This window comes from Ophidiomyces ophidiicola (assembly GCF_022830035.1).
Source record: "Ophidiomyces ophidiicola strain CBS 122913 chromosome Unknown scaffold_6, whole genome shotgun sequence".
Taxonomy (NCBI): Eukaryota; Fungi; Ascomycota; class Eurotiomycetes; order Onygenales; family Onygenaceae; genus Ophidiomyces; species Ophidiomyces ophidiicola.
The window spans coordinates 242928-256702 of NW_026054646.1; the positions used below are offsets into that span (position 1 = coordinate 242928).

The following is a 13775-nucleotide window of genomic DNA, read 5'->3' on the forward strand; positions in this document are numbered from 1 at the left end:
TGTTGCCCCTGGTATTCTAACCAGCTTCTGTTGCAGGCTGAGTTCCGGGTGGTTCTGAGCCGTGAGGGCTAGGGCTGGCAGAGTAGGGCACACGATGGAGGGCGTGACGGCGATGTCACAGAGCACACAGCCAGGACGGCAAAGCAGCTCAGGTGATGGAGCTCTCCTGTTGTTTCTGTTGTTGCTCTGGCTGTTCCTCTTTCTTTTCTCCCCTCTCGTGGTGGTGAGAATCTTCCGAATTGTTGTTTCTTGACCACTGTTTTCGGAACAACTGCCGGCCCGACATGGAGCAACAGAGCTCCAGCTTAGCTCCGCCCACCCCACTGTTCACTTTCCCTTCATATTTTGATGATGATGAAGCAGCTCTGCACGGCCTCTCGCCAGACCAGATAGCTCTGGTGGACTCGGATCTCCGGTCTTTCGCCAACATGGAGACGGCAATTCGTTGGGCTCCGAGCTCAACGGCAGACGACCAGCAGTTCCTCGTCGTCGATATCAAGGGGCATGCCTTCAAGCATTGCAAGGTGGCCTCGCGTCCTGACAAGTTCACGTTGACCTACGACGTGCTTGCAAGCTACTCCAATGCAACGGAGTTTCGCTCTTTCGACTGGTCTCCCGCAGAGGAGAATCTCGTCGCGGTTGGGCACGCGTCGGGAGAAGTCGTCGTCGCTCGCCTGGACAACGGCGCTCAGGCTCCGCTTATGCTGCCCGCGAAGACCCAGCGAGCCTGTCATGGGCTTGCTTGGAACACCCGCGGGATACTTGCAGCGGGCCTGGACAAGTTTCGGGGAGACCATTGTCTTAACATTTGGGATCCCAATCAGCGTCCAGTCAGGGCAGCGCGCGGGGGGACGGACCGTCAGGTTCCTGACCCATTGAGAAAGCTTGCAAACGGGGAGCCGGTCGTGAGCGTGAAGTTTTTTAGAGAGCAGCAAAATCTGTTGCTTGCTGGAATGAAGGGACAGTCCCTGAGGCTGTATGACATCCGAGGTATGCCCCCCTTATCACGTTCTGTTGTTTGCCTAAGAATCACTCTTTCCTGACGCGTTTTTCTTCCTTTATATAGATGGCCCGGGGAATCCGGCGATGCAATTTTCCACTCGGTGTATCCATCACCTCGCGATCGACTGGCGGGACGAGAACTACTTCGCCTCCTGCACCCCACATGAAAACGCCTCAATCTGCATTTGGGATCGTCGTTCGGGTTCTCGACACTTGACCACAGCTGGTGGTTCATCAGGAGCCACTGAATCCGGTCAGGCATTGGAATTGAAGCCTGATATTGAGGCTGGAGCTGCCATCTGGAGCTTGCAGTACTCGCAAACGCAGCGGGGTCGTCTAGGCATGTTGACGGATACTGGGGAATTCAGAGCCTATCACCTGGCTAAAGAGTACATCTCGGAAGAAGATCGAGCTACCCTAGAGAAGACCGTTGGCAAAGACTATCAAGAGCCGATCTATACGAAAACTGTACGGGACTTTCAGATCGGGCACCCTCCAAAGACTCGCAGCGAAGATGCGACACAGCGAGTTGCCGCTTTCGATTTCTTAAACTTAGGCTCTTATGACTTGGAAGCGATCACTATTTTAAACGACAAGAGCATCGCAGTTCACAGAATTCCCCCAATTCGTTGCCCAGTCGGTCTCTCAATTCAAGGAGCTATAGCCCGTGAGACGTTTGAACCCGAACAGGAGATTGAAATTTTAGCTCCAGTGACTCAGTTGACAGCTGCAGAGGCAGTTGATGATATCCTCGATCGAGCTGACGACCGAGAGTTAGAGAAAAAAGAGAAAGCTGGCTCAGATTCGAGCTATACACCACCGTTGTCGAGCAGAGAACTGCATGAAAGAGACTTGCTGCGCTCGGATTTCCCTGAAGTACAGGACTTACTTATGTTGATGAGGATTCCAAAATTACGTTGCCAGGAAGGGTACTGCCTTAACCCAGCCAAAAATATAGACATTGTTTCCGATGATCCAGTGTTGCAGGACCTCTGGGCTTGGATTAGCAGTAAGCATACCGCAATTAATCTCTTACGATTCCTTCGACTAACAGTGTGGTCTTTACTTAGGTTCAAAATCAAGAGCCTCGAATGAATCGATGATAGTCCGCGGAGTAGATATGAATTATTTGGGTGTCCAGAGTATCTGGAGCGGAAATCTCGGTAGGCCTACTGTAAACTCGTATCGTATTGGCCGTAACTAACAGTCTTCTAGGTCTGAGTCTTGAGAATAGGCTTGCCAGTTCAGAGCTTGATGATGATGTCGATGTGAACAAGCTTATTGAAGAGTTGGTTGAGAAGTTGGATCTCCCGGAAATGGAGATGTGCGAAACAGATTTTGCAGCACGGCGCAAACTCTGCTTGCGCATCTGCAATGCCATAGAAACCACGGAGAGCCTGGAGCAAATCGTCGACGAGTGCATCGAAAACGGCCACCTCACAAAAGCTGCCGCCCTTGCCGCTTTCCAAGATAAGAAAGAATTGGCATTTCAGGTTCTTCGAAGGAATCCACAGACCCAAGCGCATAAACTTTTAGCCATGGCATTTGCTGGAGCTACCAGAGGAGGAGAGATGAATCCAGGGTGGGAGGATACTTGCACAGAGATTGCGAAAGAAATTACCGATTGTTTTGCTCGGGCCATCCTTGCTTTGGTCAGTACTGGGTATTGGGACTCGATTCTACAGGAGACGACTCTTCCTCTAAAATTTCGCGTGGAAGTTGCATTGCGTTGGCTTCCCGACGAAAAACTCTCCACATACATTCGTGAAACGACCATGGAGGCTGTACAGCAGGGAGATATTGAAGGCATCGTGCTCACGGGTCTTGACCATGCTGCAATGGACTTGTTCCAGTCATACATCACGAAATTCAACGACATCCAGACTGCAGTTCTAGTTATGAGTTACACTGTTCCGCGCTTTGTTTCCGACCCTTTTAACGAGCATCGATTCCAGGCTTGGCGGCAGACTTATCGTCGTCAGATCATTGCCTGGGATATACCAATTTTCCGCTCCAGATTCGATATTGCGTCACGCAATTTGGCAACCACCTGGGATGGCCGGAAGCTGATGAAACCTCCGCCGCAGCAAGTGAGTCTGATATGCAATTACTGTACTCGACCAATTGTGCAGCGAGCCACGAAACCTGAGCAGCCAAGCTCGGAGATTGTCCACCATACACCCACCAACCCTCTCGGCTCAGGAATCACCGGAATAAGCTGCCCCAAATGCGGACGGCATTTGCCACGGTGTGCCGTGTGCGGGATATGGCTTGGGCTGCCTGACCCCCGCGAGAGACCCGGCACTACGGGCGAGCCCAAGAACGATCTGGAAACCCGACTGAAGAGATCTTTTGTTTTTTGCATCAAATGCAATCACGGCACCCACGGGCATCATGCGAAAGCGTGGTTTGACAATCACAACACGTGTCCGGCTGACGATTGTAACTGCGTCTGCGAGGGGTAGGTTTGAGTCAAGGGCTCAAGGCGTCAATTGGCATGTTTTCCTGGACACGCCAGACACACTTGATATGCAAGATGGAGACACCTTAAAGGTATATCAGGAGCAAATTGGTGGTTAACTTCATTTTATTGATGGAACTTCCTACCCCAGTGAACACCTTAATATTTAGGCGACGGATAACGATAATGAGGTTTGCGGATTGATTTTTTTTTACCTTGAGATATTGGCAGGCATACTCCAGACTGCTGGGAGAAATTGAGTTGTGAGTTATTCGCGACAGATTGTCAACTTCAACGGGTCGTCTTGATATTCTTGGCGTTCTCAGCGTTATGAATGTACATTACAATGAATGAATGATAGATACCCCCTTGGTCAACAGGACGAGGAAGGATTAGGAGTTAACAGGGAATTGCGCTACGGAGTACTAGGAAGGAGCTTTGTTTTCGAAAGGTTTTGTTCTTGAACTCAGGTTTAGTTATTGGTTGGTGACGAGGCGGATTCTTATCCTGTGTACAACAAATAAATTAAGCAATATCGAAAAAAAAAAACCCCAGCCTGCACCAGTAGTGCTCTTTGTGAGGAAAAACCCTGGACGTGGTTTATTTTTGTTTTCTTTTGCCTTTACCCCCCAGTACAGATACTGTACTGGGGGTAAGGTTAGCGCGACACGGAACGGGCCTCCGCGACGGAAAGCTTATACAGTTGTGTATAGCCCACCTTGAAGAATTTTTTCCACGGAGCTTTTTTGCCGCCCGCGAATTACGCGCTGGGGGACGATGGCGGTGGGCGAGGCTCGAACTCGCGCCTCTTGGGTTGCCTCGACGAGCGAGGGCCCGGGCATTCCCACGCCTGCCAGGTCGGCCGTGAGCCATCGCCATCGACGGATTGCCAGCCTATTCCGATGTTGTCCGTTGGCTGGGTCTTAACCTCTCTGATTCAAGGAGTTGGACGTGCATTGGGCAAAAAAACCCCTTGTTTTTTCAGAGGAAAAATCCTGGCTGATTGTTTTTTTTTTGTAAATCAGATCAAGCCTAGGCAAATTCGATTCAAACGGGCCGACCCAAATCCCGTGATACTGTCCTGCCCTTCTATGCCGATCTTTTATTTTCGCACGTGCATTGCCTTACGACTATTGGTCGACTGCTTTCGCACCAGTGCTGATCAGTGATGCGACGGGGTAGACTCGAACCCACGCCCCTTGGATTGCCTTCTAAAGGAGGTTCCGGGTTTGCCCGTGCCTGCCAGCTCGGCTACGGGCCATCTGCATCGACGATTGTCAGACTATGGGGACTTATAGCCTCTGATTTAGAGAGGGAAGTTGTTCGTCGGACAAAATAAAAAAACCTCGTCCTGGCCGGTTTTTATTTTCCACATGTACTGTTAACTAATCGGGTGAACCCAGAACCCGCGAAATACGTAAACGAATGATGACACGGTGAGTCTCGAACTGCCTCCTCGGTCGAGGTTCCGGGCGTAGCCATGCCTGCCAGTCAGCCAGGGGTCGCCGCGCATCGCGATTCTACAGGACTACGGAGTACTAGGTAATTATACGTAGCAGCCTGGGCAGTTCGTGTTGCCTCCGTGCGATCAGCTCAATAGCACCCGCCACGGTCTGAGTCACAGCTGGCTAGAACTAACTACATAGTTAAACTGACTACTCCTCCCTACTCCGTATACAATTGGCAACCTGCACATCTCAGCCCCGCGCCGGCGCCAGCTTCCCTACGGAGTACCACATCCCACATCGTCACAAACCAAGACCCAGCAGAACACCCCCTCTCGCAATATATCGAGCGATCTCGAACCCTGTCCAACTTCATCCGCCGCTCGTCTGCTTCCCCCGCGCACACCCGGATCGGCAGGCAGACACAAGCTCTTGCGTCTCATCCCCCACCGATCACCCTCCAGGCCTGCCCCCGGCTTCGTCGATGGCGAGGACGCACCCCCGAGGCGGAGGAGGGCGGGGAGGAGGAGGAGCTGGGGGCCGGAGAGAACCTTCGCGGGCAGTAGCCGTGTCCAAGGCCCTGAGCTTCATCCTGCGGCACGCCGCGGAGCGCGAGGGCGTGAGCATCGACAGCCAGGGCTACGCGAACGTCGGCGAGCTGGTGTGTGTGTACCGCAGCCCTCTTCCTTTGTCTGATATGATACAAGCGAGCTAACGCCTTTGATCGACGGCGCCTAGCTGCGGTGGAAGAAGCTGAAGGCTTTGGACGTGAGCTTCGCCGAAGTCGTCGCCGCCGTCTCCTCGTCCGATAAGCAGCGCTTCGGCCTGCTCTACGCGCCGCCTGCTGGTGGTGCTGGTGCTGCAGCTGCCCCACAGGCCGATCCCGCTGCTCGTGCGCCACAATCACAAACCCCGCCTGAGACGAGCGCTCGACTGCCTACGACAGAGGATCAGCAGCAGCAACAGCAGCAACAGCCCGTGGTTAGCGACGACGCCACGGCGCAAGCAATCGCCGCCAGCGCGCACGACCCGGACCCGCACCACTATCTGATCCGCGCGCGCCAGGGCCACAGCATCAAGACAGTCGACGCCTCGTCGCTGCTCAGGCCGCTCTCCGCGGCGGCAAACGACGATGACCGGTTGCTACTGCCGCCGACCGTGGTCCACGGCACGTACCACGCAGCGTGGCCGCAGATCCTGCACGCCGGCGGGCTGAAGTGCATGGGCCGGAACCACGTCCACTTCGCGACGGGCCCGCCGCTGTCGGCCGTGCTGCCGAATGGCACGGCGGGCGAGGTGGTGGTGCCGGCGAGGCTCAAGAGTGGTGGTCGTCGCGGGGGTAATACTGGCGATGAAGGGGCCGACCACCTAGAGGTGATTTCAGGGATGAGGTTCGATTCGCAGATCTTGATCTACATCGACGTGAAGAAAGCCTTGGCCGCCGGGTGTCCGTTCTGGATCAGCGAGAACGGCGTGGTCCTAAGCGAAGGCATGGACAGCGGCAGCAGTGGCCAGCAGCAGCAGCAGCAGTCGCAGAAGCTCGTGGGAACCGAGTTCTTCGACGTGGTGGTTGAGCTGCGCAACGGACTGGGAGTGATCTGGGAGAACGGAGCGCTGGCACCGCATGTCCCGGATTGGATGCGCGCGGCGCCAGGCCCCGCGCCGGCGGGTCACGGCAGAGCCAGAGGCAAAGGGAGAGGCAGAGGTAGAGGCGGAGGAGGAGGCGAGAGACAAGCGCGCCATGGGGCGAGGGTGGCTGGCCCCCGAACCAGCGCCGAACGGGCTACGGATGCGGCGGTGGTGGAGGTGGCGGAGGGGGAGGACAGAATTTAGGTTGTGTTTGCTGGATTGAGGATGAAACAAAAGGCCAGCTCTTATCAGATGTAACTTAACTGGCCAGACTGGAAATGCACCGGCTGCCGAGAGGCCTTTTCATTTCCCTTGCTGTTCTCACGACTAACTAGTTACTTTTTTACTGTCTGGTTTCACACTCCCAGACGACGACGTTCTGGACGGTCTTGGCCACGCCGATACACGCACTAAACATCGCCGACATCAAACCCAACGCCATCCATCACCGCTGAGTCTTGCATCAGCCAAGTCATCTTCTATCGATGCTTCCCTCACTTTTGCGTTTCCTAGCCCGGTTCAGACGATGGAAGCCCCTAAGCTTTTCCAATCCCAACTTTCCCCGGATCCCACTAACTCAAAAAATCGAAGAAGAGACGATCCCAGGATACGTCGCGGCGCGGTACTATCCCGTGCGCATTGGCGAGGTCTTCAATGAGAGATATCAAGTTGTCGGCAAACTGGGCTATGGAGCAACTTCGACGGTGTGGCTTGCGCGGGACATGAAGTAAGATCCGATCTCCATAACCCTCATAATTATCTTGAAGGCCTGAACTAGAACCAACCAAAATCCTCAGCCGCTGCAAGTATGTCACCCTCAAGGTATTCATCACATCGACATCCATGGGCCAGCAATTGGATGGCGAGCTCACCATGTACAAACGCCTGGAGCGAGGCTCGAAAATCGCATCCTGGTCGCAACGCCGTGCGGATGCTTCTTGACTCTTTTGAAGTTCATGGACCCACGGACAAACACAGATGCCTGGTACATCCTCCCCTGTGGGAGAGCGTCTTGACGTTTCTTCGCCGCAACCCAATTCACAGGCTACCGGTCCCGGTCATGGCCGCTGTCCTGCAGTATCTCTTTCTAGCCTTGGACTATCTGCATTCCGAATGCAAGATCATCCACGGCGACATCAAATCCGATAACATCATGCTCGGCATCGCTGATGATTCGGTCTTCACCCGTTTTGAGGCAAGCGAGCTTCAAACGCCCTGTGCGCGGAAAGAGCTAGATGGTGATGACGATGGTCGCATCATCTACGAGTCCCGCCAGCTCGCAATGCCAAAGGACTTTGCTCCCCCCGTGCTATGCGACTTTGGCTCAGCCATGCCGGGAGATGTTGATGAGCATCTGGAAGACATCCAACCAAACTTCTGATCCTCGAGGTTCCATGGTCGTACAGCGTGGATATATGGAACGCAGGCTGTGTGGCGTGGGATATGTTCGAAGGCGAGTTCCTGTTTACTGGCCATGATCCAGAGCTCCAGACCTACCGGAGTAGAGCACACCTCGCCGAGATGATCGGCCTTCTTGGGCCTCCGCCGCCTAATCTCCTTACTCAGGGAAGGCTCACGAGCAAATTCTTTTCAGACAAAGGTAGGCAATCTGCTTTCTTTTCCTCCAGATTGACGTCCCTTTTCACCCTTCTCATCTCTTCTGTATTCTGTCTTAACTTGTTTAGGTGAGTTTTGTGCCGGAATTCCGTTGCAAGATCCGGTTCCACTCGAAAAGAGAGAAACTACTCTCAAGGAGCAACAGGATGACAGGGAGAAGTTTCTGTGTCCGATGCGGAAAATGCTGCAGTGGGAGCCGGGCAAGCGAAGCTCTGCAAAGGAACTTGTGCAAGATGAATGGATCCGCGCGCATTCAGTGAGGAAGTAGAAGGTGAAAAAATCCCGTGTACCAGTATCTGAATTTGAATTTAAGAACCAGCCACATAGGCCATCAAAACAAGAAGAACGATAGAAGAGCAGCATCCTGATACATTCGGTAACAAACTTATCCCCTGCAAGCCAAGTTCTATCCCCGAGGTCCCTCTTCAGCAGCCCGGTCCACGATCAAGATACAGAATAGCCGCCGTGGAAGAGGTAGACCAGACAAGCCATACACGGAATACCGGTTTTCCATCAACAACAAACAGCATTGTAGTTTCAACGTAGGCTACCGGAACCACTGCATATTTCTGGCTTAACATGTTTGGTCATATGAGATTTGAGTGGCTTTCACTACATTAGCTCACCCTCAAAGCCACGCGAAACACGACATCAAACCACTCCACGGCGGTTCTTGTTTTAGTTAACTAACCTTACCGTCCAGTATCATCAGACCATTTTCCTCTTTTTCAACTCTCCTTAGCCGTACTTTGACTCGAGTCGGGCAACTGGGCAGTTTCGCTAACCAACCAACCAACCGAGCCAACGAAACCAACATCCATCACACCACGCCCAGCAGCTTGTTATCACTACCTAGTTGGTTAGCCTGCGCCCTTCGCCTTATGCTCTCTCGCTCTTTGTCGTCTGGCTCAGTCCGCCCATCATCATCATCATCGCCTCGATCGTCATCAGCCCACCGAAGGTTTTCCGGGGTAATATAGTTACACTAAACCAAAACCAAAAAGCATACTCCGTAGACTTTCCCAGACTCCACCTTTCTCCATTCCCACCCTTTTCCTTTTTGTTTTCTTTCGGGCTTGGGCTTCGAGGCACTCCTAACTACTAACTACTAGTTACATACGGCGTTTTCGCCGTGGTGTTGGGGCAAAAAAAAAAACCCTCCCCCCGCACGGCCCCCGCGGCTAGGACGGGAACCGTTTGCCGTTTTTTTTTTTTTTTTTTTTTTTTGGGTTAACTAGTTAGTTAATTAAAGATAAGGACCCGGTGGACAGGAAAACGAAAAAAAGGAAGTTGTCCGGAGTACGGAGAAGTTAGTTAGGGCAAAGAAAGAGAATAATAATGGAACGAATTATTAGAGGTGGACTCTGAGTGTGCCAGGGGTTTGGGCAAGGAAGGCCGTAGGAGATCGAGAGAGAGAGAGAGAGCCATGCAGGGTCCGGGGGGGGCGTTTTTTCTTCTTCTCAATCATATCTGGGTCTCTATTATTTTTCTGCATGTCCCAAGGACAAAATCACCCCAAAAAACCAGCCCTGCATCTCCCAAGCCAATGATCAACAGAAAGAACAAAAAATATATATATCTTGTCCATACCAATATAATCTGAGCGCTGCAAGACGCAATGCAAGGCCTGCACTCACGCCCGCGCACACACACAGACATTAGTAAGTAGTACACGCATGCTCCGTACACGGACCTTTCGTAACGTCAAACCTCGGGCTAACTTCTCCATTGTCATAAGCAGCAGCATGCGCGCGGAGGTTTCATGGCCGCGAAGCGACCTTGCATTTAGGGTTCTCCACTACTGCGTAGTCTCAAGCCATACAGATGTATGGGATTGCACAGTCTATTATTATTATAGTATTTCTCTCTTGTTTCATCTAGTCCAAATGGTGGGAGTTATAGTAGTAGTAGTGATAGTATATACAATGAAAAACGAAAAAAATAGGGCTAAAAAACTAGTCAACAGCACTGCCCTAAAGCCGCCTCCGTTCCCCTTTCTTGTCATTTGACTCGTGAAAAAAAGAAAGTTCGCAAAAAAAAATTAGGCTCAAGACAAGGCGCCGCCAGTAGTAAGCAACAAGCCCGTGAGAATGGAACCAAAGGAGCAAAAAAAAAAAAAAGATGAGGGGGAAAAGCAAAAACTAGCAAAAAGGGCTTTCCCGAGGAAGCAACATTTGTTATTCTCGTGTTGTGCATATACATACGTATGCCCCTCCGACCGGAGCGGCCGGTCCCATACCAAGAACGACTAGTCAGCCCGGGGTTAGTTAGGGGTGCGTGTGGCCTCGTTAGTTAGTCACATCGCATGCGAACAAAATGCGTTACATTAACACACTGGACAGCCTGGTCTGAGCGCACACACACGAGGAAAACACGGAAAGCCACACAACACACACAGACATGTCGGCTAAGCTGGATAGAGAGGTGGTAGTAGTAGTAGGAGTAGTAGCGGTAGGATTATATTTAAATTCCTGCATGACATGCGAAGTTGGCGCCGACGAAACAATATGATAAAATGAAAGGTAAGACTGACTGCTGGGTCGCGGTGACGTCGATTGCGAACCCACAAAGCTAGTCAGATAAGTGTTCATGTTGTTGTAATGGAGTATTATTTGGGGCCTTCCGCTCAGACGTGGGCGCGAGTTTCCTGGGGCGTGGGGCTCTGATTGTAGGAGATTTCAAAGTTGTCCGTGCGCAGGATGCCATTGTGGTGGACGCTGCTGTTGTTTTTACTGTTGGTGTTGTTGGCAGTGACGCCGGCGCTGCCGGCGGGTCTCTCGAGCGGCATCGAGCTGGAGTTGCTGTCCTTATCCCACTCGGTGGACTTGCCACGGCGCATGCCCTCCTTGAGCGCGTACGAGTGGCTGCCGTCGTGCTCCTCGTCGCGGATCTTGCTGTTTTTCGCGCGGCTGCCAAAGCTGTGGTCGCCGTAGCTGCCGTAGATGGCGGTTTGCAGGAAGCGTTTGAACAGGGGTCGCAGCGGCGGTGCGCACGCGACGATGATTCCAAGGTGGCATTCGACCACGGTCCACATCCAGACGTCATACGCAAGCCCTGTGTTGCAACGCAAGAATGTTTAGCAACAGCAGTCCAGAACCATCAAGCCGGATAAAGAAAAAAACAAAAGGATCCCTTACAGGTAATGTCGTATGTTTTGAAAAAGACGTAATGGTAGTAGTACGCCCGGATGATGCTGGAGATGCACACGCTACACACGTCACGAGTCAGTAACATATCCTCCCCGCAGAGGTACGTAAAAATCCCACGGAAAGAGGGATGTGAAGATCGCGCCCAACGACTTACATGAACCCCACTCCAAACACCGCGGCCAGGGACAGCTTTTCTCTGGTGGGCATCTTCAGCTGCTTGAACAAGAACATGGGCAGGATCGTCGTCATCAGGTCGGTGCACAGGTTGAAGAAGACGGCATACATCGGCAGGATGCTCTCATCCCAGCACGTGTAGCCCTTGGGTGGGTGGAGGAGGTCGAACTGGAGCCAGTATGCGTCGAGGGGCTGGCACATGAGGCACAGCAGGACGACGCCCGAGACTCCATACAGGACGAGGATGGCGATGGCCACGCGGACGACATGCAGGAAGATTTTGTTTGCTGTGCCTTTGATAACTCGCAAGTATAGTACGAGAATAGAGATTTTCGTTAAAATGTTACTAAGGAGGAAGCTGGTTGACAAAAAAAAAAGATGTATCAGCACGGTGCTATCCGCTTGTGAGCAGGACAGGGATATGCATACAAAAGTTGTGAAATCCAATTCAGCTATTCGAACGGCGCATAAAGTTAGCCTTCGTATTCTCTCAAAAAAGAAAAAAAAAAAAAAGAAAAAAGAGTTGCCGAGGTGGGAGAGAGGAGTAGCATTATTTACCCTTTGAATCGGGACGAAATTCTTCAGGGGCGTGTCCCAAATATGACGATACCCTAGGTGTAAAGGGCTGACTAAAGGCGCGCAATACGGTCAGCACGTGAAAGAATGGGCAGAGAGCCGCGGGAAATAGCTGGACATACTCAGGCAGAGAGTAGTAATGAGGCCAATGGCCGGCAACTAGAAGGCACACACCACCGTTAGACCAGAACATAGTTGCATGCTGAAAGGCGATATATCGGGGGTCACGCACCACGGCGGCCAGGACAATGTAGTCGTCCACGCCGGGCTCGCGCTGCACGCGGAAGCGCACCCACACGCGCAGGGAGACGAAAATGAGCATGAGGACGCCCAGCACCAGGGCCACGATCATCACACCTTCGCCCCTGGTGGGCGGGTTGACGTAGTTGGGCCGTGGCCAGGACGCCATGACGGCGGGCGGAGGATGGAAGCCACCGGCCATGACGGGGGCAAGTCAAGTCAGGCCGGAAGCGAAGCCGCGCTCAAGATGCCGTTGCTGCTGTTGTTGGTGAAGCTGGGAGAGTGCGGATGTATCTAGAGCGAGACCAAGACCCGCCGGGAGCCAATGGGCGGCGGTTCCATCTGCCTTGGGCGCAAAGACACAGCAGAGACGGAGAGAGATCTCAGACAAAAGAAGATGGGTATGGGGTGAGAAACGAGGACACCAGCAGGGGGGGGGTTGGGAGAGAGGGCGCGCGGGCCCTATATAAGAACGGGTGCAGTGCATGACGGGACCACCCAACACGAGCGCGGGCAAGCGAGCGGACACTCTCTGGGCTCCAGACGTCCAAACCTTCGGGAGTCGCGCTTGGTGGGGTCGGGCGGTTCTCCAGGGCGCAGGACGAGCCCGTTTGGGACGGAGGGCGAGCGGAACCAGGGCGAGCTGGCAGGCTCACTAGCTAACTCAGTTCTCTTCACTAGCCTTTTGCTTTCAAACCGTGGGCGGTGGAAAGCGTGTGGCGCTGGCGCTGGCGGGCGGCGGGGGTTGCTCTCTCTCTCTCTGGGTCTGGGTCAACCAGCGAGCGCTTGGGCGGCAGCCCAGCAAAGCCAGACAGCCAGCCAGCTAGCCAGCCAGCAGCAACACAAAAAGCCCGCCCAGCGCGCGATGCAGGTCCCGGCTTGCAGGGAGTGATTTGGCTTTGGCGCGGCCCACCGGCAATACGAGCGATCTTGTGCCTGGGCAGCGCAGGGCCCGTGGATCGTCCCCAGGATGCCAGCAGTCACCGCAGCGACGCAGCTAGTCAGTCGCATCACGTCGTGGGCTAGTTAGCCGGAGAGCTAGTTAGTTGGTGGGCTAACTAACTAACTAGTTAGCTAGAAGAGGAGTCAACTCGCCCGCCGACCAGCCGTGTGCTCATCTGGCGCCTACAGGCATGATCCCTCGCGGGCCTCCCTCGCGGGCCTCCCGGGCGCAGGCTCTGGGCTCCTGGCCCTGACACCCACAATCAGACAAGAGAACGCAGCTCCAGCGTTCTGGAAGGCGCGGGACAAGCACCGTCCAGCGCTCTTGGGCTTGGCTGGCGGCGTCGTCGCTGTCGTCAACGTCGTCGTCGTCGTCTCCCACGCATGCCGTTCGCTAGGTCGCTACTTAGTGAGGCGGCTGCGTCGGCAAAAGCTGTCGCCCGCCAGCCACGACGCCAAACACTCCCCCAAGCGAGCCCCCCCCCCCCCCCCCCCCCCCCCCCCCCCCCCCCCCCCCCCCCCCCCCCCCCCCCCCCCAGC

The 13775-nt window shown here is 53.8% G+C and overlaps 3 protein-coding genes across 3 annotated transcripts; 2 read left to right on the top strand and 1 right to left on the bottom strand.

Annotated features, from left to right (window-relative positions):
* Positions 1-428: 428 nt before the first annotated feature.
* LOZ57_002244 (uncharacterized protein) lies at positions 429-7918 on the top strand (the record flags this gene model as incomplete). Its single annotated transcript, XM_049251320.1, has 7 exons — positions 429-990; positions 1067-2011; positions 2073-2165; positions 2218-3092; positions 5647-6613; positions 7129-7241; positions 7316-7918. The coding sequence occupies 7 exons, from the start codon at positions 429-431 to the stop codon at positions 7916-7918; spliced, it is 4158 nt and encodes a 1385-aa protein (XP_049109620.1).
* A 140-nt stretch (positions 7919-8058) lies between these two features.
* LOZ57_002245 (uncharacterized protein) lies at positions 8059-8422 on the top strand (the record flags this gene model as incomplete). The annotated part of the gene is made up of 2 exons (XM_049251321.1): positions 8059-8137; positions 8223-8422. The coding sequence occupies 2 exons, from the start codon at positions 8059-8061 to the stop codon at positions 8420-8422; spliced, it is 279 nt and encodes a 92-aa protein (XP_049109621.1).
* A 2358-nt stretch (positions 8423-10780) lies between these two features.
* Positions 10781-12495, bottom strand: LOZ57_002246 (uncharacterized protein; the record flags this gene model as incomplete). The annotated part of the gene is made up of 5 exons (XM_049251322.1): positions 10781-11208; positions 11292-11362; positions 11458-11929; positions 12036-12106; positions 12176-12495. The coding sequence occupies 5 exons, from the start codon at positions 12493-12495 to the stop codon at positions 10781-10783; spliced, it is 1362 nt and encodes a 453-aa protein (XP_049109622.1).
* Positions 12496-13775: the final 1280 nt, after the last annotated feature.